Below are 24,771 nucleotides of genomic sequence, written 5' to 3'. Positions count from 1 at the left end.
TTCTGGAATACATGATATATTAACTCTTTAAATTCCCTGGTGGCCCTCCCATTTTATAGAAGAGAAAATTGCAGGACAGAGAAGCCAAGTGTATTACCCAGGACCAATCATTAAGGAACAGAGCCAGAGTTAGAACCCAGATTCTAAGCACTTAACCACTTTGCTGTGCCTCTCTATATGAATCTAATCATAAGTAGTAATTATGAGGGTAGTTAAAAACCTGTTTTAATAAAATATACTAACTACATAAAAATTTTATCTTTGGTTCTCATAAACATTGATATATAAAATTATAAGAATCACTGTAGTGAGGGTAGTAGATTGAAAGTGTTTAAAAGCATTAAAAACCTTCCTTTTAGTATTTTAACTCTTCAATCACAGATGATTATTGAAATTTTTAGTTGGAGTTTTCTTCCCTCAAAAGAACTTTAATTAGTTTTTAGCATTGTGGCTTAAAGTTAATGTTATATTTATTTATATAGCTATTTATAATATTCTTTGCTACTAAAATTTTACTGGCCTGAGAATTTATTAATGACCATAGGGAATGCAGGTGTCCTTGAATTTAGTTTAGATTGCCAAGTGAATTTAGGAAACCATTTATTTCAAATGCCTATTAGTAGGGAAATAGCTTTTTTGGACTGCTCGGTTGGACATCTAATACTTTACTCTTAAGATAAGGTCACATGAAATTTAGGTGATTTTTCAAGGGCGTATAAACCCAGAAAGGTAGTAAGTACTGTGTTACTTTTTTATTATATCTGCCCCCTTAGATATCTGCCTTGAAAAATAACTACATCTTTTTAAAACTTAGAGCAATGTAATCGAAGCTGCTCCAGATATGAAAAGAGAGAGTGAAAAGGAATGGTACTTTGGCAACGCAGACAAAGAAAGGAGTGGCCCATATGGATTTCATGAGGTTGGTGTTTTAGAGGAACTTTCTGTTAGGGTCTTTGTTCTTCTTAGGCCCTCCTGCTTAGCGCACATAGCAAGAGATGTTGAGTATTTTTAAACTATGATTTGAAGTACTATCATCAGCTTCAGGGGCTCTGCCATGCAATTTCTACATGAAGGATTAACTGGCTTGCAGTTATAAAGAACCACACACTCAGACACAGACACGGTCCTGTCTTCAAACCTTGTTGTTTACAGGCTGTTGTTACAGAAGTAGCACTTAGATTTTTAATGAATTTTAAAGTAATAATAGCAATTGCTACATTAATAATTATAAGATATTATATTATAAATATTAAGGCTTTTCAAACTATAATGCTTCTATATGGAATGAATAGGTAAATTTTAATATGCAGTCTGAAATTCATTGAAAATTTCCGGTGCAATCCAGGGGCAATTTCCGTCTTAACATCTGCTGATATTTGATCTTGCCCTCCCAGTCTCAGTTGGAATTTAGCTGAAGATAGTTTTGTAGAAGACCAAGCCTTCTGCTTGTTTATATCTTGGTCATTTTACACTCAGCCTACTGTTTTCATTCTTTCCAGTGTTCTTTATGCTCTGCAGGTTGGCAAACTCAGTGGTTATTTTCTTATATTAGTAACCTATTTCAGGTTCCTGAAGACTTGTCAACAAAAGTTTGTTACTGTTTGTTTTTTTTTTTGATAGTGGACTTGGATGTTTATTACCGTCATTCATGTATTTACTACAAAATAGAAAACCTTAGCATACCTCATTTTGCTTCGTTTGTGTTGGTAGTAATGGTTCCTTCCATTGATTTAGATGCAAGAATTGTGGACCAAAGGAATGTTAAATGCAAAAACCAGATGCTGGGCTCAAGGCATGGATGGATGGCGACCACTTCAGGCAATACCTCAGCTTAAATGGTGTCTGTTAGCCAGTGGACAGGCTGTGCTAAATGAAACTGACCTTGCTACCCTTATACTGAACATGTTGATCACAATGTGTGGATATTTTCCAAGCAGGTAAGATGTAATTGAACATTTCTGTGGTTAACAGGGACTCTGAAATACCTTGTTCTCTCCATATGTATGGGAGCTTCCTCAGTAGCAACATGGGATAACCCTGGTGATTTAGAGCAAAGATACTCCATTTGTGACCTTGAGGGAATGCTGCTTTGAGTTTTGGAGCTTTTGAAACACACAAAGAAATTATTTGCAAAATACATTGAAAAAGTAACTAAAAAGTGGCTTTCTCTGGGAGACTTCAAATAATGTTACCAAATTGAGACTTACTAGCTGCACTCTAGCAACAGTAACAATTGTCACATTCCTGTGAATCAAATACGAACATTTGAAATAAACATACTGCAGTCTACTGCAGTCTAATGGTGAGTGCCACTGGCTCTTTGTCAGGTTAGCCACTCCTAGTATAGAACTTGAGTCTAAGCCCACATCTTGGCCCCTATCTTGTCCCACTTGACGAGTGAAGGTGAGAATGTGTTATTCAATAATAATTACAACTTTTGCATGAAACTTTTGATATTTATAGAATATTTGCGTATGTATCATTTTGTTTATTACTCTACTAGAGACATTTTGTGATGGAAGTTACTGAGAAACTATTCAGTTTCATAACACTTAAGGCTTTTATGGTTCCAGTTATCTTTAAAATTCACATCAGACTCAAAAACATACAGTTAGCATTTAGAAGGAAGGTAACATTAAAATTAAGGCTATATGTGGAAAATAGTTAAGAGAGAGTAGTTAAGGTTAAAATTTATGTGACAAAGTTTGATATGCCCTTTGGGGGGAAATATCCTCTGACAGTGTGTTGGACAACACCAAGTTTAATCAATTAAATAATAAATAAGAGTCTTTGGCTCTTCTAGGGCACTGTTTTTCAAGGAAATCTTATGGAAGGAAATGAAGTCATATTAAACAGCCAAATAGATTTAAACCAAAATACCTAATCATGTTCCCAGCTGTATGAGAGCTTAGTCTTCATTAACAAAAAAGTAAGGTAACATGCTTCATGCCTAGTAGAATGTCATATCCTCTGCACATACAAATTTTAATAAATATATTAAATGTTGACCTTAGAAAATATTTTCTAGGGATCAAGATAATGCCATCATTCGCCCTTTACCCAGAGTAAAAAGACTGCTGTCAGACAGTGCTTGCCTTCCCCATATTATTCAGGTGAGTTACCTTTCTGTTACCAAATTAGGAACAGTATTTTAAGAATGATTCTCCCTTATTCAATTTTGGCATGAGCCCTAGTTTTTGTTTTTTTGTACTGTATTCCATTTATAAAAAACCTAAACCCTGATTTACATTTATTTCACTTAGTCCTAATTGAGTCAATATTCTGAATACACTATGGAAGATTGTCTATCCAGGAACCTAAACATAGGATTTCCAGACTCCAGAATTACTCTCAGAAGGTTTTATTTATTATGCATTCTTCAAATCATACCATCGAAGTTAGGACTCCTGGGAAGCACACCAGTAGGCCACAGAAGTGGACATGTGGTCCGCTGTGTTCCAAGAAATAATCGTAGCAGTCTTGCCAGCTTGCCTCAGAGTTTTACTCTTTTCAGTTAAATGTTTTCATGGATAGCAACCAGTCCAGCGCATTGAGTTGGAATTACATAGGATATACTAAAGTATTTTTTCTCCCTTTTTCCCTTATTATTCCGCTTTTTAGAATTACACTATTCAGATTCACATTAAATCCAAGTAAGTCAGGTCCCAGAGATTTTAGGTCAGTGTTTCCCTCCTATCTGTTAAATATCCTGTCATTAAATCTCTTTATTTATTTATTTTAAAATTTTATTTATTTGAGAGAGAGAGCATGAGCAGGGGGAGAGGCAGAGAACAGGGAGCCCAATGTGGGACTTGATCCCAGGACTTTGAGATCATGACCTGAGCTGAAGGTAGACGCTTAACTGACTGAGCCACCCAGGCACCCCTAAATCTCGTTTTTTTTTATTAACCACGCATGATGTGACTTTGAAGTATATGGCAGTAACTTCTGCTATTTGTGTGAGGAGGAAGAAAATTACTTAGTTTGTATATTTTTACATTCATAGATATGCAGGTGCCTGTGTAAGTCCCTGATAATGAAAACTGTCCTCTGAAATACGACAGTGACAGTGCCCTATTCAACTCCCCCCACCCCACCGCTGCAACTTCTGTTATTTAAGTGTATCAACATTTCAAAATTTGTATGCTTTTCTGTTGTGGACCTTTTTGTTTCACTGCTTAAATGAAAGAGTGCTATAATTACTGTTTCTTGGAACCCACCACCCACTCCGGTCTAGAGCATTATACGGCTGTGTATGTGGGGTGGTACAAGAGAAGGATTTGTTTTCTATTCTGGGCATGTAGGTAAAGGCCTACCTCTCCCAGGTATTTTCCCAAGACTTAGGAAGCTGGAAAGAAAGAGGTAAATGCAAACACTGTTGAATTTCAGGCCAGGAAAGAATGACTAAAAAAACCTTCTAAGAGATATGGTTGGGTAACATGAAGCTTTGGAGGGAAAGAATCCATCTTTTAAAAATTTTTTCTATTTTTAAAGAGTTTATTTATTTGTATGAGAGAGAGAGCAAGTCTAAGTAGGGGGAGTAGCAGGCAGAGGGAAAAGTTGTTTCCCCGCTGAGCAGGGAGCCTTATACAGGGCTCAGTCCCACCTGAGCTGAAGGCAGAGGCTTAACCCACTGAGCCACCTAGGCGCCCAGCCTATCTGTTCTTAATAGTATATGCTGCCTGTATCTTTTATGCTGAGTTCAAAAAATGTTTTTTAGAAGCTCTTTTTGTTTTTCCTCAATTTCCCACATTCTGGGAGATTGTAATCTTGCTAAACACAGGCAGCTCTAGTAGTTTTTAGGAACATGCTATTTACATTGGTTGGTACAAATTTCTGTACTTCATTTGACTTTAAGGGCAATCACTGGCTTGACCTTTTGGGTAACATCTTCAGAATTTTTAGAGAGTGTCTGAGTGAATGTCCTAGGTTTTCTGGTATAGTCAGTTTCAAATATTCTGAGTTTGTGCCTCCTAATTCCCGTATTTTTTTTTTTAAATGTTATCAAGTCTTAAACTACAACTGCTATTAAACTAGGGAAAATCCTGTGCTACTGTATCTCAGTTTTTCCTTTATAAAATACGGCATAGTACTAAACACTCAATTTAAATAACTCATTGAAAAGGTAAAGACACCAAAACACAGAGAAATCAAAATTATTTACTTAAAGACATATAGCAATTCAGTCTTAGAACAGAGTCTACAACTTTGACCTCCTAATATGAGCCAGAATTTACTCGTTATTGCAGTTTTTTAACTGGTAGAATTTGACCCAATGTTGGGGATTCTTGTGAAGTGTTTATAGAAAATTGAGATGCTACCTATATTAAGGTAAAACTTACCAAATATCTTTATCAAGTGTTTATTCATAGCAACTCTGAATGATTTTTTAATAGCCTGAATTCATTATGGTGGTCCCAGGTACTCTCTTCAGTACTCTTAGCTCAAATTTCTAGAGACCTCCTCTCTTCTTACTTTCTGGCAGTAGAAGTACTACTGGTATTTGGTTACCTGTTTGCCCTCTACCTGCACTTGGACATCTATTTTTCAGTGCTGTTAGTGTGCACTGATAGTTCTTTGCTCCTTGAGTTCTCAGGTAGTCTTCAGGGAACGCTTCATGTTCTGAAACTAACCCAAAGCATAGCTACTTTTCCTTTTTATTTTGTCATTAACAGAGAAGTCCACTCTGAAAGAATCCTGCATAAGAAACAGTTTTATCTTTAATGATAACAAAGCTTCGGTGTCTTTGGGCCTTTTCTGAATAAGTTTTAATCAGTTCTCAGTGTCTTACTGTCTGTGCATTAAGTTGTAAAAGAACTAATTTTCAAATCTATTGAGTCTGGTAGACAAACAGAGTTACTAAATCCCACAGTTTTTATTTTATAACTCACAGAAAGGAGACTATAATTTTAGCACATGAAATATATACACCTAAAGTAAATGATGTTATTGCAAGTTTTTTTTAATAATCCAATAACAAAAACAATTTATTTTTTTAGCTACTGCTGACCTTTGACCCTATCCTTGTTGAGAAGGTTGCGATTTTGTTACACCATGTCATGCAAGATAACCCACAGTTACCTCGTCTTTATCTTAGTGGAGTATTTTTCTTTATCATGATGTATACAGGTTCCAATGTGCTTCCTATTGCTCGGTAAGAACTTTAAAGGTAATCTTAAAGTTATTATTTGAAATGTAGAGGGATAGGTTTTTTTAGTTGATTGTTTTTGTGCGTACATCATTGCTTTTGTTAAGTTTTTCATTATAAAAGCTGTTTAACTATATGTCTGAAAATTTGACAGTTGGAGTGGGTAAAAAAATAACTCAGAATTACGCCACTTTACCACATCTAACCGAAGAATTTGTCACCATCTTTTATAATACATACAGTTCTAATAATATGTGTTTAATATAACTATACTCATACTACACATACAGTTTTACATTTTGATTTTTCTTCAAATTGGGTGATTTTTCATATTATTATATAATCTTAATATGACTGTAATTTTAAAATCTTCCTAATTTATTTAATTTTTCTCCTTAATTAGAAATTAAACAATTTAGGAATATGTATTTTGCAGCTTTTATTTATCTATAAAAAAATCTGATCTTTAGAAAGCTAAGGTTACTTAATTTAAATCAGTTCCTATGTCTGACAGATCATTTTTTTCCCTAGATTTTTGAAGTATACGCATACCAAACAGGCTTTCAAGTCAGAGGAGGTAAGCCAGATTAATCCTCTGAATATATAACTTAACGCTGGATAAGCTATCTTGGCACTTAAGTTCCCCGAGCTGTGTATGTTTACTAGAATGTAAGCACTTGAGGGCAGGTACTGTTTTACTCATTTTTCACATTCCTTGTGTTGCCTTATACATAGAAAGTCTTAGGATAATTTTTTAATGAAAATAAATGTTGCCCATTAGACTTAACATTGGAATTTTAGATGTGAATTATAACTTGACACTGTGACTATAACTTGTTCCCTTTGTGTGAAATTTAGATTTATAATTTTCACAAATACTTGAGTATATAACTGAATCTCATATAATCAGCTAACATTTAGTTAAGACTTCATGAAGGTGGCAGAAGTGCCAAGTTTCTTTTTTGAAGCTGCTTAATTTTTCAGGTGCTCTCAAGTGTCCTTCCATTTTACTGGGGAAGAAAAATAAGAATCCAAAAAAGATAAGACTCATCCAGATAGCTTTTGCAACCTGAAACCTTTTATTTATTGTCAAAACATAACTAAAAGATGTTTCAAGTTTTGTTAGGGTTTCCATGGAGCATTGATTTTCAGAGTTTATTGAGAGCGTAAGAATAAACCAAAACCAGACTACTGTTGAGGAGACTAATCAAGAAATGTTTATGCCACTTTAACAGTGGACACTAGTTCAAACTGCATGTTTTCTAGAGAAGCCAGTGAAGCCCTGGAAATAATCTGTCTAATGATATTAAAGAGATGGCCATGGCAGTATAATTTCCACAGTTTTATACAGATAGAAAATGAGAATATTAAGAAAGTTTTTTAAAAAAATGCTTCTAATGCTACCACCATACTGTAGCATTAGGCATTCTTGAGCGTTCTTTTTTCCCTTTTTTTCTGTGCAGTTAATGCGTATGTAATGTTTTTTCCAAATTTTTATAACATGAGGAATGATAAATCATTTCACCTAACAATATTTTGAATAATTAGAGCAAAATTGTGTGACAAAACTCTGGGTGCAGGAATTACCAAATAATAGTAGTCTAAAGAACAAAGCAAGCATTTCTTCATCCTAAAATTTAACGGATAGTGAATTTATGACTTTTATTAGCAAAAAGCCTGGAAGTATTCATCATCTAATTTGTCCTGGCACTGGGTGATAAAACTATGTCTGGGTTTTTTCTTTGTCTTTGTCGGATCCTGCAGAAATAAAACATTCTCAATTTGCCTAGAAGGAGAAAAGAAAATTATTTCTAGTCCTTAGGATTTTATTTCTATCAGGTAAAGAAATGAGTTTTAAAATTTAGTATGATAAAGTATGGTCATTATCCTGATTACATTTGGCCAGCCAGAGAATATGAAGTCCTTAAAATAGTTAATTATAATTACTTTGAGTAGATATTCTCCATCTAAATAGCCATACTTCATGAGGACAGACCTTTTAAGATGTTGATTTTCTAGACTTGACTTGTTTTTGAAAACAGAGGCAGGTACAGGTGAAAATTGCAACCAGCAGCATAACACAGAATTGATGTAAATCGTTAGTGGGATCTTCTCCTTGTGTTTTCCATTCCTGTTACACATGGTTCAAAGCCAGTTGTCCTAAGTAATTTTGGCAGCACCTGAAACCTGACTGCTGGAGGCCCAGCAAATGTTAATTGTATCTTGGGAGCTCATGCCAAAGCCAGTTAGTACCAGACATCTTCCCCTTCACATTTTGCCATGTTTTCATCTTAATTTCCAAAGCATAAAAGCGGTTTGTTCCAGTTGTTTTCTTAAAATGTTCTCTAACCCTAATTCATTTATTAGAAAATTGAAAGATAACTTTAGTATTTCTATGTCTTGTTTTGTTTTAAAGACAAAAGGACAAGATATTTTTCAGAGAAGTATACTTGGGCACATCCTTCCAGAAGCAATGGTTTGTTACTTAGAAAATTATGAGCCTGAAAAGTTTTCTGAGATTTTTCTAGGAGAATTTGATACTCCAGAAGCAATCTGGAGCAGTGAAATGAGGTAAATAGCCCATTGACTGCATTTTATACTCAGAATATATGCATCTTGCCATCTGGTTTGACTTCTGTTAAAAGAACTGTTTTCAGTAGCTACATGATCTAAGCTACAGTAGTCATTGGTGCCAAATCAGTGACGAGTTTGATAAGACTGGGCTGTAAGCTTTTTTCTATTCTAACATGATTTGACAAAGTTACTGTTACCTTAATAGAGCTTTATATAAGGGTAGAGCCTGTTAACCACTGGTGATTCTTAAACCAATTTATAGAACTGGTTGCGTTGGTGGTATAGTGGTGAGCATAGCTGCCTTCCAATTTATAGAACTGGTAGAATTTTAGGCAGTATGTATGAGGAATATATGGAGATAAAATCAAGACATGCCTCCTTGGTATTTGGAAATAGAATTGTACTCCACTAATTAAAAACAATGCCTATGTAGAATGGATCGCACCAAAGATAACCCCAAATCATTTTAGAATGAGGCCCCCTAGTCAGCTTATTTTGACCTTAATGTGGAAGTTAGCATTCCTAAAGAATGTCCTTTAAGAGGAAAAGAAAAAGTAGAGGCACAGAAGCAGTTGTCAGCCTCCAGACAGGCTCTGGAAAAGAGTTTACACTTCATAGATCAAATGTCAAGGCCACTCAGTCCTTAGCTAGATGGCAGTTGATCTTCTGAGTCAGTTATGCACTCCCTTGGCTGACTTCACACTCACAGTCCCACTTGCTGTTTATCATTTGGCTTAGGTTGACCTGTGGACTTGGCATGTGTTAGGCACCAACTTGAATATATTCTGTATGACAGTCCTGTTTTTCACTGGGTACAAATGTATAGGAATATGAAAAGTCTTGCAACAGTTTTTCTATCTAATATTTTTCTCCTCTGATTGGTTAATATGAGTCCTGTCTAAAAGTTAGCTGTCTGTGTACTAATCACATCACGTTTTTGCTGAACTGAGAGTCAGAGCCCAGATTGTTAACTAAAATAAATACCATGTAGTGGGTTTCTTTGGGGTGCTGGGAAACTTGGTCCCCTGGTTATGCCCTCATGTGTTGTATGAGGTACGCAGATGCCATGCCACTTGACCTTCTAATGACTGATTTTTGAAAGGACTGGGAATATCAGCCTTTTGTTCTATAGTTGTGTTTATAGATAAGTACTACAAATAAGTTTATATCGATTGAGGATTTTTACACAGTAACTTTAGAATGCCCTCAGTAACATATTATGAACACTTAATTTTAGGCCAATAATTGAATTATTCTAAAGAAGATCCATGTTATTATCGTGCGTGATTACCTGTCTTAACCTTTTTTTTTCCCCCCCATGAAATAATCCCTCATAATGCTTGGAGATTTTTGTAATTGTAGGCGCCTCATGATAGAGAAGATTGCTGCCCATCTTGCTGATTTCACACCACGTCTTCAGAGTAACACAAGAGCACTTTATCAGTATTGTCCCATCCCAGTAATCAACTATCCACAACTAGAAAATGAACTATTTTGTAATATTTATTACCTCAAACAACTTTGTGATACACTCCGATTTCCTGATTGGCCCATTAAAGATCCAGTAAGTCAGTAGATTATTTTGTGCCTTCTCAAACTGTAAAAATAGCCTCTAATCACTTCTGGATATTTCTTCCTCCTCTGATAAGGATTATAGCTTCCTTAAGTGTTCCCCCTTACTTAAGCACTATGCAGCTCTGAGTGTAATTTAATATATTTGGGTAAATCTCAAACTGGAAGGTAACTTTTTGAGAAATTATTAAGAACTTTACAATCTTTATCTTTTTGACAAATATAAACATAATTTCATATATATAAACAATCATATACTGTAATGGCTTGGTGGAAACTTGTCTTTATAGCATACTGAGTAAGCTCACAGATGTTAGAGTTAGGCAGTCTGGGATTGAGTCTCAGTTGGGCCATTAATAGGTCTGTTTAACATTGCTTGATTCCTTTAGGCCTCAGTTATGGTAGTAGTACTACTATTACTAATAGCAGTGTGTGGTTGGGCAAATTGAGAACTCACATTAAAAAATAGCATAATTCCTGGCACACATAGGAGGTACTAAGTGAGACCTGCTGATTTATACAGCACTGCCCTTAGGAACTCTCCAACTTGAGCCCCTGAGTATCTACTGGAAGCCTGGAATGAAGCCTGGGTGCCCATGTTGGTTTGTTACTGTAGCAGAGGTTATGCCATCATCCTTACCAACAAAAGATCTCAGAACAGTTCTGTTTATACCAGTAGACACTGTTTCTTTACAGTGCTGTGACCAGGTGAAGACAGGTGTCTCTGCCACTTTGTCTGGATTCAGCATGAAGTAATAGAAGAGTATGGGTTTTTTAGTGAGACCTAGGTTTGAATCCAGTTCCATCACTTCTTAAGTGAGACACATTGAGCTGTAGCTTAGAATCTGAATGGTTTCTGAATGTATTAGTGAAATTTTATAAAAGAATTAAGTCTGCTACAGTGCTACAGTCTGTAAAGCACCTAGCTCCTTGGAATAGAGACATGCATAAATACTAGCTTTCTTCTTCTGACCTGCTACCCAGACTCCCTTGTTTTTACTATCCCTTAGATTTGTTTGAATGCCAGCTTATGGGGAATTACATGAGATCACCTGGAGAAGCATGCCACTATAGACTCTTTCTTTCTTACTGTAGTGTATCATCTACTAGTTGCAGTTTTTTCTGTACTTCCTGAACATTTAACAATTAAAAATAAAGACCTAAAAATTGGCAGAGAATAAATATTTCACATGAGAGGGTTGTCTGGGTCGCTCGGTTGGTAAAGTGTCCAACTCTTGATTTTGGCTCAGGTCATGATCTCAGGGTTGTGGGATCAAACCCTGCATCAGGCTCTGTGCTAGTCGTGAATCTGGCTTAAGATTCCCTCTCTCCTCCTTCTGCCTCTCCACCCCCTCTAAAAAAATCATGTAAGATAAAGAGAGGGATGTAGCCCTATAGCAGATACCTTGCTCTCTGTTTAGCAGTGCCAAGAAGGTGATTTTGATTATTTGTATTTCAATAATTGTAATAATTGGATAGCCTAGAAATGTCAGTTTAAATATATATGTAGCACAAGAATTCTGTAACTTAAAAATTACATTCAGAAATAGTTTTACTTTAAGAGATACAAATTTTAATCCTGTCTTTAAGGTTAAGCTTCTAAAAGATACACTTGATGCCTGGAAGAAGGAAGTAGAAAAGAAGCCACCTACGATGTCAATAGATGATGCTTATGAAGTGCTTAATCTCCCTCAAGGACAGGGGCCGTGAGTTATTTTCAGTATTACAGTAGTAACTTTCTGCCTTGTCTTAGGATATTAATATCAAAGATGAAATTCTTAAACCAACAACTTCTGAATTTTTTTTGTGTATTTGATATATACACCTATGGGAATAGCCATATGGAACTGTATCCATGTGATTATCATTTACTGAACATTTATTAGCAGAATTAACACTTCTCTGTCCTTGCTGGTAAGCCTTCGCTGTCTATTAATTGAAGTAATGGATGCAAAACACCTGGCATTATACCTTACACATGGTGGATACTCAGATACTCATCTTCGCCTTTCCTCTTAACAGTTTGTGTTATACATGAGAAAGAGACTTTGTAACAGTATGTTTAGGTCACTAAGTGACAGATGTGTAAGAATGCAGGTTTATTTCACTAATTTATTACAGATGATTTTGTAGTAGAATAGATAATATTAGAGAAAAATGGCTTATAGACATTTTCTCAAGTATAGACTGAATTTGTGTATTTTTGGCAAGGTTGACAGTTAAAATTACTTAAAATTACAGAGTTTGAAGTGTCATTTTGAAAAATTGGTTTGAAAAAAAATAGTTTTTCAAATATGGTTTTGTAATTTGAAGTGATTGATGACTTTCCATAGGGAACGTTGAAGTTTTATCTTTTAGATGTAAAGTTAACATAAAGAATATTCTTTCTTGACTCTTGCTGGGTTTAATTTGATGCCTAATTTATGATCATATACAATAAAAGTAAGGTTCTTACAGTATTGTTTTAAATAATGATATAAAATTTTTTCTTGCACCTTATTCTGTTAAAAAAAAAATAATTTTGCTGTTTAACAGGCATGATGAGAGCAAGATTAGAAAAGCTTACTTCAGACTTGCACAAAAGTACCACCCTGATAAGAATCCAGAAGGGAGGGTATGTACTGCCTTTGGAGTTAGGACTTTTGGATTGATTTTCTTTGGCTCTATTATTATGGTAGATGGACAAAAGATACACTTACTCCCTCTGCTCGTATCTGCCTCATAATAATGCTCAGTGTATGTTAGATTAACTTTTAGCCCACATGCTCATGGTTTCTGCATGAGTGATCCTCCCTTGGTTTACCAAAAGGACTGCCCTTGTGACTCATAACTTCTGGATATTTTCTCCCATCTGATAATTAAACGGACAGTTGTATAAATAATTGAACATCAGGAGTGTGGATGAACTTAATTCATTTGTAGGTGATGTTATTGCCATACAAATTGCTCTGGGTAATTTTTTTTTCCTAATGACACCTGAAAAAGTAGAAAATTTGGATCAGACTTGAAGTTAACAGGTGTCAGTGTTTCCTGATCCTGCCTCTTCCAGCTTCTTACTAAAATATCAAGAAAGATTCATAAAAGATGAAATCACACAGTAACGTCTGTAACTAAGACTGGTAGTTTATTACTAGAAACTTGGAATAATTTTCACTGATTTCAGGGTTAATATTTTTTTTATTAGAGATAGTATTCCTAATTGGGAAGACTTGGTATTGAAAAGATAATGCTTTTATATATTTGAGACTTTTTAATCAAAAACTAGGAATTTTTTGAGAAATGTATAGCAATGCAGATTCATCTGGGAGAGAAAACAAAGTAGGAAGAAATTTTTGAAATCAGTGTTAAATTTCTAGACTTAACTAACCAGACGTTAAAATACCCTATAAAGCTTTAATAATAAAACAACATGACCCTGACACAAGAATCAACATGTAGATCAAGGAACATAATACAGTGTTGGAACAGTTTAAGAGAATGGATTTAGGAGTCAGACCTGAGTGTAAGTCTTAGCCCATCACTAGTTGGCTTTGTGATCTTAGACAAATTATTTAACATTATCTAAAAAATGAGGATATAACTGTACACACCTCCTGTGGCTCTTTGGAGGATTTAATGAGATAATGTTTGTAAAGCATATTCAGTACAATGCCTGCTGCAGTACTCATTAAATAGTATCTCTCCTATTATAACTGTCTTTTTTTTTTTTTTTAAAGATTTTTATTTATTTATTTGACAGAGAGATCACAAGTAGGCAGAGAGGCAGGCAGAGAGAGAAGGGGAAGCAGGCTCCCCGCTGAGCAGAGAGCCCGATGTGGGGCTCAATCCCAGGACCCTGAGATCATGACCTGAGCCGAAGGCAGTGGCTTAATCCACTGAGCCACCCAGGCGCCCCTATAACTGTCTTTATAATAGCTTAGAAACTGTCTTTAGTGTGTGTGAATTCAATGTGGGTATAAACCCAGTGAAGAATTTTTTAGTAATGGTATTAAGATCAATAAAAAGCTATTTGGGGGCGGGGGAGAGAGAAAATTTCACCTTCCAAGTATACCAGCTAGATTACAATTGGAATGAGTTCCTTAATGAAAAAAAAAAAAAAACACACACAAAATAATAACTAAAGAAGTTGCTGGTAAAATACAAACCAGCTGTGTTCTGTCAAAGTTGTGGTTTGAGATGTTCCAAACTAAAAGTTAATTATCTTTGGTCATATTACAGGATATGTTTGAAAAAGTAAATAAAGCATATGAATTTTTATGTACCAAATCAGCAAAAATAGTGGATGGACCAGATCCAGAGAACATAATTTTAATTCTGAAAACACAGAGCATCCTCTTCAACCGTCATAAGGAAGGTAAGGCATATGTTAATCTCAAATTTTAGTTTACCTTCCATTTAACTCTACCAGGTTATTTGTTTCGATAGCGTATTTCAATAGATTTAGAGTTATTATTGCAAAAGGTTCTTAGAATTGCATTTCAGATATAGTAAAAGAGTAGTTTTCTGTCAGAAGGTCCAAAATGTTGTTTGTATTATACTTTCTACTTCCTGCCTATGTTTTTCAATATTTTACATTTCCAGCAAATTTTCATTTTTCTTTCCTGAAGGACATTTGCGTTCTGTGGAGGTACTTGGGTAGTTTTTTGTGTTTAGCCATTAAGCAGCAAACATTAAATGAGATCTGTAATGGATCTGTAATTTAAGGATCATTTCATGTTGCTCTTAAATCACAAATCACACGTAAAAGACTGCGCCTGTTATAACTTTAAAAGCTTCTAAAGGCTGGTCTGGTCTTTCAAACGCAACAGAAACTTTTCACATGATCATATGCTTCTCTCATACTTCTCATTTTCTGTGGTAGCTCTCAAAACTTTCTGATCCTGGGGCCCCAGGTGACTCAGTTAAGTGTGTGCCTTCGACTCAGGTCGTGATCCCAGAGCCCTGGGATCAAGCCCTGCATGGGGCTCCCTGCCCAGTGAGGAACATGCTTCTCCTTCTCTCTCTGCCACTGCCCTTGCTTATGCTGTCTGTATCTCTCTCTCAGTCAAATAAATTAAAAAATCTTTAAAAAAAAACAAAAACAAAAAACAACAACCAGAAAAAAAAAAAACCTCTCTGATCCTGTGGGACAGTTTGAAAAACACTGTTTTAGAAGAAATAGGTATGATATCAGCATACAGGGTTATTGGGAATTTCCAGCATGTTTGCAGGGTCATTTGCACTAACAATAGCACCTACAAAGCCAGGAGTGTGTTGTAAACTTTAAAGGCTTTGTTAGAGATGGGAAGTTAGGTTCAAGACAGCAGGTATCCTTTGGCTTGGGAACTGAATGGCTTGAAGTGCAGTGTGGGAGACCCATTTGCTCTGTAGGATGATGTTAGGAGAGAAGGAAGGGAGGACAGTGGGGATTTGACATAAGCAGGACTGTTGGGTAATTGAAGACAAGTGGGCTTGCAGTTTTACTATTGGAGGGGACAGCATGGGGATCTAGCAATTTGAGAGCAGTGATTAATTGATTCACTTTTGCATGAGTTGAACAGAGCACATTTAGCTATATCACATTTACCACTAATGAGAATGAGTTTAAAGAAGTCGTTTTCAAACCATTGGTTGTGTTTTAATGGCTAACAGCTATTTAAGAGTGGCAGTTGTGGCTCACCATTGGTTTGTTACCAAGGTCATAATGTTTTTTCAGGCTGTGTATCCCACTTAACCCAAAGGGGATTTATACCTAATTAATTCTGGTGTGGGATCCTGATTTGTCTGTGCTGTCTGTGATCAAGTGAAAAGTTACAAAGATCCCATGGACAACATAGAAAGTAGATATTTTGTGAAGGATCAAAACCACTATATACTTAAGTTCAGTAAATTTATCAGAAAATACTCTATTTTTGGTGGAAGCATTTTGGAGAAATGAGCCAAACAAGTGTGCTAGAAAAAGAAAGATCCAAGAGATTTATACCATTTTAATTTCTTTTTATGAACTAAAATTAGGAGACATTTAAAATGTCAAATGTTTTGTCATTTTCTTTAAGGGAACATAATTAAAAATAGTGTCAGAATTAACTTAAAACCATGACAGTTTTTGCTTTGTTTGCCATTTTTCCAGCGCTAACCGTTGATTATTTCAGATTTACAGCCTTATAAATATGCAGGATACCCTATGCTAATTAGGACTATAACAATGGAAACTTCAGATGACCTCCTTTTCTCAAAAGAATCACCACTGTTGCCTGCTGCTACAGAGCTGGCTTTCCATACTGTCAACTGCTCAGCCCTCAATGCTGAAGAGCTCAGAAGGGAGAATGGAATTGAGGTAATGTGGAATGACCTCCGTGCTTCACTTTAAGCTCGTTCAGGCACACTGTATGACTTTTGGCAATAGAGAATTCACCAAGTATAAGTACAATTGATATAATTTCTTAATTTTAATTTATTCCAGCAAATAACATACTATAGTCTCCATATTCTAGTGTCAGAATTAAAAATAGAATGGAGCCTTATTTCCTAATATGAATGAGAGAGTATTGGATTCAAGATTGATAAACTTGCAGCTTACAAACTAGCTTATTGGGAATGTTTAAAAAGAAACGTATGGTAATCCTTTGTTTATTTAACAAATGTTAATTAAGCAAAACACCTTTATTTACCAAGTATCTAATATGAAAAGATTTTTAATATTTTATTCCTACAAGAAAAGGCTTTTCTGACTTCAAGTCCAAATGTAGAATTAATGGCTGATCTTCTCTTTCTCCAGGTGTTACAGGAGGCATTTAGTCGATGTGTGGCTGTCTTGAATCGTTCTAGTAAACCAAGTGACATGTCAGTACAGGTGAGGCTAACATGTATGGTTCTAAGAAAGTTATACTTGACTAGTAGTAGTTCAGACTTGAACATCTATGAGGATCACTTGGAGAGCTCATGAAAATGTGGTTGGCTAACCTCCACTCACCCTGCTGCCCACTGTTTCTGATTCAGTGGTTCTGGGGTGGAGGACTGAGAATACGCTTCTCTAACAAATTCCCAAGTGATGCTGATGCTGTTGGTCTCTATATCATGCTTTAAGAAGTACTGCACTAAATCACTTATAATCCAGTGGCTTAATTTTTTTTTTCTTAGAGAATAATATAATGAACCTTTCTATCTCCATCACCCAGTTTCACACATTTGCCCCCTTCCCTAACTTTCTTGTTTACCTCTGTCCATCATCCCTAGTACTTTTTTTTCTAGTTGTGTTGAGAAATAATTGGCATGCATCATTGTATAAATTTAGGACATATAGCTTGATGCTTTGATTTACATATATTGTGAAAAGATTACCACAGGTTCAGCTAACATTCATTGTCTTACACAGATTCAATAATCCACCCCTATCATAGTTTTTATTTTTTTTAAGGTTTATTTATTTATTTGACAGAGAGAGCACAAATGGGGGGAGCGGCAGGGAGAGGGAGAAGCAGGCTTTCCTCTGAACAGGGAGCCCAGTGCAGGGCTCCATCCCAAGACCCTGGGATCATGACCTGAGCAGAAGGCAAGCACTTAACTGACTGTGAGGTGCCCAGGTGCTCCCCCCACCGCTATAGTGTTTTAATTGGTCTATTTTCTTTCTGTTAAGTTTATAATTGAATGATAGAAAAATCCATCAGGAATTCATTGAGATTATTGTAGAATACATCTTTTTATGTGATCATTTTTTTAATGCCAGCGGATTTTAGGATTTAAAACAATCAAGTTCAAGCTTTTTAGTTTCATCCTGTATTTTGAAGTACAGTATATACATAGAATTGTAATTCTGCAATGGTAATAGGTTGGACAAAAATACCTTAATCCAGAGTTGGCAAACAGTTTTTATAAAGGGCCAAAGAGTAAACATTTCAAACTTTCAGGCTATATAAACAGTCTCTGTTGCATATTTTTGTGGTCTTCTTTGCAGCCCTTTAAAGATGTAAAAATCATTCATTGCTCCCGGCCATGCAGAAATAGGCCACAGTCATTTTGACCTATGCACTGCATGGCCATTGGCTGCCAACCCTGCATCTGTAGGAAATCATAACCAGGAATACTGGCGATTCAGTAGAGATGTTCTTTTTTTTTTTAAGATTTTATTTATTTGTTTGACAGGCAGAGATCACAAGTAGGTGGGGGTGGGGGGCGTGGGGGGGAGAAGCAGACTCCCCACTGAGCAAAGAGCCTGGTGCGGGGCTCAGTTCCAGGAGCCTGAGATCATGACCTGAGGCCAAGGCAGAGGCTTAAAGCACTGAACCACCCAGGTGCCCCAGAAATGTTCTTTTTAATTTTGAAGCATCATATGTACTATTAAAACATTATTTATGAATCTTTGCTGATTTGATTTCTGCTGTCTTAAATAAGGAATGCATATGTAACTCTCTTGTTTTGCTCTGTTTTGTTGCGTGCAGGTGTGTGGACACATAAGCAAATGCTATAGCGTGGCCGCTCAGTTTGAAGAATGCCGAGAAAAGATCACAGAAATGCCTGGCATCATCAAGGATCTCTGTCGGGTGCTATATTTTGGCAAGGTACAGCTCATTTTTAATGCTGTCTGGATGCAGTAAGCAATGGGTGTTCTTGTCAAGTAAGTAGCCAGTTCCCAATTTATAAATAAGCTGTTTTTCCCAAAATCATTTTTATGTGCATTATTTGGATCTCTAAAATCATTTTTCACAGGGCCCTTGCTGTAAACGGAGGCTTTTGTTCTTACGGTGGTCTGTAAGGAATAAAACTAAAGTGATACTTGCATAACGAAGTGGGTCTCATCTGAACATTTGAAGAGAGGCAGAGAAGAAATGAGACTAGAGTAAATAGATGTAGTGCACGTAAAGGACCATGTGAAACCTGAAGTAGTCAGTAACTGCCTGGTGAGAAAGGCTCTGTGGAGCTGAGAACTTAGCACTTCCTCCCAATCTAATTGTGCTGAGGGCAGCTGGCTGGGGTAGATGGAAGCGGTGACTGGGAAGGGGAAAGAGATTTCTTAGAAAACCAGAGAGAATGAGTTGCGTTGGAATAGAACAGTATTGAGGTGCTGATCCTGGCCTGAGGTATCTAGAAATAAGGAATCTGATGAAAATCTCTCAACTATATTTACACGATATCCTTAGAAGTATTTAATAAGAATACAAGCTCTGACATAAGGAAGCAAATCCACAGACCTGCGCTGAAGATACTGCTGATACACTTAGGATCCTAGCGTGTGAGTTGCTGTTAATGCCTTATCATACTTTTAAAAATTAAAGATATGAAAAATGAAAAAAACTGTATTCCCAAGTCTTTAAACACTAGCTTCAAAGATAATTCTGTGTCTTGTCACAGGGTCACTTTTAATTTTAGGCTTTAAAGGATATTAGATTCAGATTTAAGTTGGAATTGAAAATAGAATAGGAGGTAAACATCTTGCACAGTAAGATAGCTAGCTTGACATAATTTCACAGCCAGTTTCTCTTGGGAGTTTTTTTAAACCCTGTAATTTCATTATTCTTTGTTTGTTTGTTTTAAAGATTTTGTTTATTTGACAGAGAGAGACAGCGAGAGAGGGAACACAAGCAGGGGGAATGGGAGAAGGAGAAGCAGGCCTCCCACAGAGCAAGGAGCCTGATGCGGGGCCCTGGGATCATGACCTGAGCCGAAGGCAGATGCTTAACAACTGAGCCACCCAGGCGCTGCTAATTTTATTATTTTTATTCTCACAGAGTATTCCACGGGTTGCTGCTCTTGGAGTAGAATGTGTCAGTTCTTTTGCTGTGGATTTCTGGCTTCAGACACACCTATTTCAGGCTGGGATTTTGTGGCATCTGCTTGGTTATCTGTTTAATTATGACTACACACTAGAAGAGAGTGGCATTCAGAAAAGTGAGGAAACAAACCAGCAGGTAACTTTCACACTGCTCTAATCTTGAATTTGAACCCATACCGTAGGTTAATGCCGAATTAATGCAAAGCAGAGTTCCAGCTATTCAGAGCCCCAGACATAAACTGTTTTCTAGATAACTTAAGTTTATTGCTCTTTAAGCCCCAGAACTTTTTATCTTAACCATTTGTGCTAGAAGGATACAGTGGTGGGAATTAGCAGTAGCATATACAGAATGTAACAGTCTTTTCTTGATTACTTAGAGTGACCTTTATGATTGCAAAATTATGGTTGTGTAACACAGGGAAATATAACAGTAATATTGGGCTGTTGGGGCTAGCCACCCCTAGATACTTTAGTACTTAGCTGATTTTCTTGAATATTTTTTCCTGTCTCTCCTTGTTTAGTCACTGTCATTCATTATTCCTGTCGTTCATGTGTTTCTCTAGCAGGCAAGTCTGCCTGCCTATCCCCTCCTCCCCACCCTACCCCCAAATGTGCTTCTTCCAGTTATCTACAAGATACTGTATTGGCTATAAATGAGTGTACAGATTCTGATCTCCTTTTGTGTAAATGAAAGAGTAAGCTCTAATGCATAAGCTCTTACATCAGTGTTGGGGACTTGCTTTTGCTCCTTAAATGTGTCCCATATAGTTTTGTTTTTTTCCATATGGTTTTGATTCCATAAAGGTACCATGTTACTTATGTAATATAACAGATCTACTTCAATGCTTAATTTTTTTTTTTATAACAGGAGGTAGCCAACAGCCTTGCTAAACTGAGTGTCCGTGCTCTAAGTCGCCTTGGAGGATATCTGCCTGAAGAACAGGCGACCCCAGAAAATCCAACCATAAGAAAAAGTTTAGCTGGCATGCTGACACCCTATGTTGCTAGAAAACTTGCTGTGGTTAGTGCTACAGAGGTACGTTGCTTCAGAGTAGCCTGGGTTTTTGTTTTTTGTTTTTTGTTTTTTGTTTTTAAAGATTTTATTTATTTATTTGACACAGAGAGAGATCACAAGTAGGCAGAGAGGCAGGCAGAGAGAAGCAGGCTTCCCACTGAGCAGAGAGCCCAATGCGGGGCTTGATCCCAGGACCCTGGGATCATGACCTCAGCTGAAGACAGAGGCCTTAACCCACTGAGCCACCCAGGCGCCCCATAGCCTGGGTTTTGATGAATGTTCCAAGATCATTTAAATAGTAGACTAACACAACAATGTTGATTGCTCTAGGAAACCTGAAAATTGAGAATGATCATGTTTGTTCTTTCATCCAAGAAATTCAGTTTATTGTGGATTGATCCTGCTAATATCAGGTCTGCAAGCCTACTCTTCCTGCAGGGGAAAATTAACTTTGTTTTTTGGCTGTGGAGCCTACCATAATTCTTAGCAGCCTTGTGTCACAAGGAGACAGGAAAAGAACGAACTTGGAAATGGTATTTCACAATGGGCAGAGAAGTGGGAGTTAGGAGACCCCGAGTCTGTTTTTGGCTATTTCTTTTCTCTGTTTTTCTTTTCTTTCTTTCTTTCTTTCTTTTTTCTTCCCCCTAAGATTTTTATTTATTTATTCGAGAGAAGAGAGACAGAGCATGAGTACCAGGTAGGGAGAAGCGGACTCCCCATTGAGCGCAGAGCTTAACGCGGGCACCCCAATCATGACCTGAACTGAAGAGAGACGCTTAACTGACTGAGCCACCCGGGCATCCCCATTTTTGGCTGTTTTTTACAGTCTCTAACTTAGACACAGAGTTGAAATCCTAAAAGCTAACACACATACATGCACACATACATGCATTCATGACAGAAATCAAGCATGACTTTGACAGCTCTACCAACCTCTTTGGCCTCTTCTGTGAGGATCATTGAAGAATGATCATCTAAGAATGTGGCATTAAAGAATTAAACTATAAAAATCCATTCGTTAGAATACTATGAAGCCCTAAATTGTAAAAGTATGTTTAAAGACATTAAAAGATGTTTAAAGTATTTTAAGTGAAAAGGCTAAAAATCCCATTTTTGTTATTAAAAAAGTGTATGGATGGATCTGTACAATTCTTCCATTCAAGGGTAGTTACCCTTGAATGGAAAAATTGTAGACTATTTTTATGTTTTCTCTTATGATTATGCAATACTTTTGTAAGGGAAGAAGTTCTCAGTGTCCCAGATATAAAGTACTCTTAGAATTTATTAAATATTTGTTTTTAATTCAGTCTGACTCTTTTTTTGGTGTAGGCCATTTTTTCAGTGTAGGACACTGAAAAGTGTCCCCTGAGTAAGAGGTGAAGAGCTTTAGATGCCACTCTTAATCTTTGTACTTTTTCTGAGTTTTGTGTTCACCAGCATGATGTATTTTACTGGGGAGACATTCTTTCCAGAAATACTGGCAGGTTGTTGATAAACTACAGTGTGGGAAAGCATTTTAGAATCTTGGTCTGAACACCATCTGGATTTTTCAGAATGCTTATTTTAAACCACAATTCTCAAAGTTTTACAATTCTTCTAAGACTTTTTTTTTTTTTTTTAAGATTTTATTTATTTGTCAGAGAGCAAGAACACAAGCAGGGGGAGTTGTAGGGAGAGACAGAGGAGAAGCAGACTTCCGGCTGAGCAAGGAGCCTGAGGTGGGGCTTGATCCCAGGACTCTGGGGTCATGACCAGAGCTGAAGGCAGACACTTAACCAACTGAGCCACCCAGGTGTCCTTCCTAAGAATGTATTCTTCAGTCATTTTAGTTAACTAACAGTTAACATTTTTAGAACAAGTTAGATGGTTTTGTCTAAGACGAAGGTTTTAACCCACTGACTTCCTGCTAGCATAGAGCTTTGTAAATGTAAAATGTACAGAAGTTTGTATTAAAACATTTGAAGGAGAGTTAGATGTCTATTCACTTTTAATTGCAGAGGACCAAATAGACAAAGGGAAAGTGCCGTGGATGGCTAAGCAGAAGCTATGCTTTCAGAATTGTCTAATGCAGCCTTGGGTTTGGCCAAGAAAATCGAAAGTAACTCTCTGCCCATAAATTTTGCTTCCCATCACAGCAGTGTGCTTCAGAAAGATTTAGATTTTGTTTTCAGATATGTTTATATAAAGGTAGTATGGAATGATTCTTTCTAAGCCTGTGTTTACTAAGAGTTTATTAAATCTTTCAGCACAAACTGTATCTCATATTTTTCACTGTAGCAGGGCAAATGTTAAGGATGTGAAGTCACTCAGACTCTGATTTGAATCCCAGTTTTCCCCACTTAAGGGCTGAGCTGTGTGACAATGGATAAATCATTAGATTGCTCTTAGCTTTGATTTTTCTCAGCTGCAAAATGGATAATATCAACAAACTTACTAGAATTATTGAGGCCCATTATACTTAAGGCATTTACTACAGGGCTTGGCATATCATCAGCAGTTTCAGTAAATGATAACTTGCACTATTTTTTTCTGTTAAAAAATAGTAACATTCTGTGTCCTAGATTCTGAAGATGCTCAACAGCAACACCGAGAGCCCCTATTTGATATGGAATAATTCTACAAGAGCAGAACTACTAGAGTTTCTTGAATCCCAACAAGAAAACATGATTAAAAAGGTATGTTATTGTTTCATGAACTTATGGGGTTACTTAGTCTCAAAAAATATTCTCCGGAAACATAATTCAGTACTGACAAGACAGAAACATACTGTTTCTCCATTTGGTGTTAGGCAGGCCTACAGGTTTTTGCCACCTAATGGGTGGCCCATGTAAGAACGGCAGTCTTGTACTAAATGATAAATTTGTGTTTGTTGTTGTCCCGTTTACATGTAGCCGTTCCCCTTTTTAACGAATTTTATCTCCAAAAACACTGTTGCAGTTGTTGTCTTTGGCTTCTTTTCCCAGTACATCAGAGTTGCTTTCTGGTATCAGAATCGAACAGTTTCTCCTGTTTTGCCACCTTCTGGTGGAGAATCTATGAAGCTGTGAAAAACAAAAAACAACAACAAAATAACCAAGATAGTCCTGTGGCCAAAGATAAGGCCTGCTTGGTTCATACACTGGATGGTTGAGACTTGATGGTTTAGCAGACAGTTACATTTATGGGCTTCAATTTTATTAAACAATAAACACCAATATTATGTCCTAAATTATTCAAGTTTTTTTTTTAACTCATTTCGTGATAGAACTCTATAGATCGAAGTTTTGAGAATTGCGGAGCTGGAGAGAACAGGTCTCACATTCTTATATATCTCTTCTTTTGCCAGAAGAAACATAATAGCATCTTCTCTTGTTTAACACTTTACAGTTTAGTGTACACGTTTACATATCATTTCAGTCCAACTTAAATTCTGTGTAATTTCCACCTAAATTTTCATTGGTGCTGTTTTTCTGCCATTCCTCTTTTCTGTCTTTTTCCTTTTCCTTAAATGGATATGCTTCCCAGTATGGCAACCTCTGTATTACCATGTCTTCTTTCTTTTTTTTCTTCAGAGACTCTATTTTCTAGCACTTCCATTCAGTGTATTACTTTTCTTTTTTTAATTTATTTTTTACTATTTTTTTATTTTAATTTTGTTTTTTATTAACATATAATGTATTATTAGCCCCAGGGATACAGTCTGTGAGTCGCCAGGTTTACACACTTCACAGCACT

General features: G+C 36.4%; 1 protein-coding gene across 1 annotated transcript in view; it reads left to right on the top strand.

Moving 5' to 3' along the window:
* DNAJC13 (DnaJ heat shock protein family (Hsp40) member C13) overlaps positions 1–24,771 on the top strand; it is a 126,034-nt gene that overhangs the window by 74,706 nt on the left and 26,557 nt on the right. Inside the window, exons 28-43 of the mRNA XM_080811795.1 lie at positions 815–919; positions 1,735–1,937; positions 3,029–3,113; positions 6,000–6,154; positions 6,680–6,725; positions 8,565–8,719; positions 10,085–10,286; positions 11,885–12,000; positions 12,830–12,908; positions 14,513–14,648; positions 16,426–16,610; positions 17,052–17,126; positions 18,712–18,831; positions 19,999–20,178; positions 20,911–21,078; positions 23,619–23,732. Coding sequence (XP_080667921.1) covers positions 815–919; positions 1,735–1,937; positions 3,029–3,113; positions 6,000–6,154; positions 6,680–6,725; positions 8,565–8,719; positions 10,085–10,286; positions 11,885–12,000; positions 12,830–12,908; positions 14,513–14,648; positions 16,426–16,610; positions 17,052–17,126; positions 18,712–18,831; positions 19,999–20,178; positions 20,911–21,078; positions 23,619–23,732 — 2,124 coding nt within the window. The remainder of the gene's footprint in view (positions 1–814; positions 920–1,734; positions 1,938–3,028; positions 3,114–5,999; positions 6,155–6,679; positions 6,726–8,564; positions 8,720–10,084; positions 10,287–11,884; positions 12,001–12,829; positions 12,909–14,512; positions 14,649–16,425; positions 16,611–17,051; positions 17,127–18,711; positions 18,832–19,998; positions 20,179–20,910; positions 21,079–23,618; positions 23,733–24,771) is intronic.

Source organism: Martes martes (genome assembly GCF_963455335.1).
Source record: "Martes martes genome assembly, chromosome: 1".
NCBI lineage: Eukaryota > Metazoa > Chordata > Mammalia > Carnivora > Mustelidae > Martes > Martes martes.
The sequence above is the reverse complement of the archived record's forward strand: the minus strand, read 5'-3'. Positions and strand labels throughout refer to the sequence as shown.